The following is a 2022-nucleotide window of genomic DNA, read 5'->3' on the forward strand; positions in this document are numbered from 1 at the left end:
TCATTCTATGTCTTCTAGCCTTGATCCTTCCAAGTTTGTAGATTCGGGATCTATATCCCACTTTTTGTGTGACCCTTCTTTATATTCTTCGGTAAACCTTGAACTCAAACGAATATTTGAATGTACAAAAACAAGTTTGTCAGCCCTTTTACAACTTAGTCGGTTTCTCTTCACATTGTGAATATAGGAATAAGTGCTCCAATTTCTTTCAGCTGAAGAGCTACTTATAGGTTGTGACAACACCTTTTTTGCCACATCAGCTAACTCCGGTGTTTCCACGCCATAAGTAGACCACCAGTCAATTGCTTCCATAGTAACCGCATCCATTTGAGCTACCGATAGAGAATAAAGACCCTTCTTCATGTTAAATGTGGCAAATTGTTCTCGCAACAATCGTTCTTCGTCTCTATTTTCAGAAATGCGATTAAATGCTTCCATTACACCTTGTACAACTTCTTTATCAAGGTTTAGTGCTTTTCTAAGAGTTCCACCTGGTGCTAATGTTTCAAGATAGCGACTATCGTAAAACCGTGGAGTTAAAGCAAATCCTAAACAGTGTAACGGGATGCTCATTTTCTCCCACCTACTTAATACAATTTGTTGTACTTGAGGGAAATATGATGCATACATATGTTCCTTCATCACATCTTGTATTTCCCCCAACATATTATCCATCTTTTCATAAATTCCGCCCATTTTCGGGCCTTCACCATCGCAAAATTTGATCAACCGATAAATTGGCTTCGTGATGCGTAAAATATTTTCAACTTCGATCCAAAAGTCATCATCTCTTATATGATTACCAACAAGTTGTCCAATTGTTCTAGTGTGTTCATTGCCGTGTTTCACCCAATCTCTCCACGAATTACGAGCAATTGTTGTAGATAGTGCCTCTCTACAAATGAATAACCTCTTCAACAAAACATAAAGAGAAGCAAATCGGGTTTTTGCAACCCTTAAAAGCTCCAACTTTGAAGTCTCCCTAAAATGGATAAAGCTTGTCCATGATTCAGAAAACATTTGACAATTGTTTTCCCCTTTTTATATGTGTCCTGTAGCCAAATAAACTCGCTTGCAAAATCTTTAAAAATAAGGTTTAAGGTATGAACACAACATGGCGACCAAAAAATATGCTTGTACATCTTTTCCACTTCCTTTCCAGCTGCTTTACAATTGGCATCATTGTCCGTCACAACACTAAGAACATTACTTGGGCCGACAAAATCAATCGCTTGGCTTAAAAATTGAGCAATTGCTTTATCTGTTTTCTCGACTCCAGAAAAATCAGTGGCATACATAAACATAGAAACACGACTGTTTATAGCAAGAACATTGAGCAATGGTTTATGTTTTATGTTTGACCCACCCATCAGATACAATAGAAATAGTGTGTGAATACCATGCTTCTTTAAACGGTATCAAGTCTTTCTCAACATCTCTAACACATTCGTCTAGTAAAACAGTTCTTGCTTTCTCACTTGATGGCGCTTTATAACCTTCGGGTGCCTTTCTTAATGCGTTTACCATGTCACAGAATTGAGGATTCCGCAATACATTGAATGGAATCCCATTAGCACATAAGGCCCTCACAATTTTCAAATCAACTGCACTTCTCTCCATTGTTGCAAAAGATTGCTCTATCGGTTTTTTAGATCTCAAACTTGCTTTTTTTTTTTTGTTAAAACAGAACTTCTTAGGGATTTAGAGACTCCAAACTTTTCAGCCTCTTTCACTTTCTTTTGCAACCTTTCATAAGTTTCTCAGTCTTTTAGTACAATGGGACACCTCTTAATTTTAGCTTTTTTTCCGAGTTGAGCACCAAAAAAATAAGTATAAATACGCGTATACGAACTAGTGAATGTTCCATGACAATGTTTACAAACCCATTTTTTAGAACCACCAGGATTTTTACTACTACCAGCACTAATAAAAGTAACTTCATCATATAAAGGCTTAGTATCTACACTTTGTGTTTTTGGCTGTGTACCTTGACTCCCACGACTTGTCTGAACTTCTGATTCT

General features: G+C 37.0%; 1 protein-coding gene across 1 annotated transcript; it reads right to left on the reverse strand.

Annotated features, from left to right (window-relative positions):
* On the reverse strand, window positions 1-1620 carry LOC111897778 (uncharacterized). The gene is made up of 3 exons (XM_023893730.1): window positions 1400-1620; window positions 1141-1314; window positions 1-982 (listed from the first exon to the last, which is right to left on the reverse strand). The coding sequence occupies exons 1-3, from the start codon at window positions 1618-1620 to the stop codon at window positions 1-3; spliced, it is 1377 nt and encodes a 458-aa protein (XP_023749498.1).
* Window positions 1621-2022: the final 402 nt, after the last annotated feature.

This window comes from Lactuca sativa, chromosome 6 (assembly GCF_002870075.4).
Source record: "Lactuca sativa cultivar Salinas chromosome 6, Lsat_Salinas_v11, whole genome shotgun sequence".
Classification (NCBI taxonomy): Eukaryota; Viridiplantae; Streptophyta; class Magnoliopsida; order Asterales; family Asteraceae; genus Lactuca; species Lactuca sativa.

What these genes read in the sequence shown, in the direction of transcription:
- LOC111897778 (XM_023893730.1), bottom strand. Translation starts at nt 1,620, where the DNA reads ATGGAGAGAAGTGCAGTTGATTTGAAAATTGTGAGGGCCTTATGTGCT. An exon ending in ATACCGTTTAAAGAAGCATG is followed by an intron (nt 1,315 to 1,399) that starts GTATTCACACAC and finishes TGCTATAAACAG; the next exon opens with TCGTGTTTCTATGTTTATGT. An exon ending in GGAAAGGAAGTGGAAAAGAT is followed by an intron (nt 983 to 1,140) that starts GTACAAGCATAT and finishes TATCCATTTTAG; the next exon opens with GGAGACTTCAAAGTTGGAGC.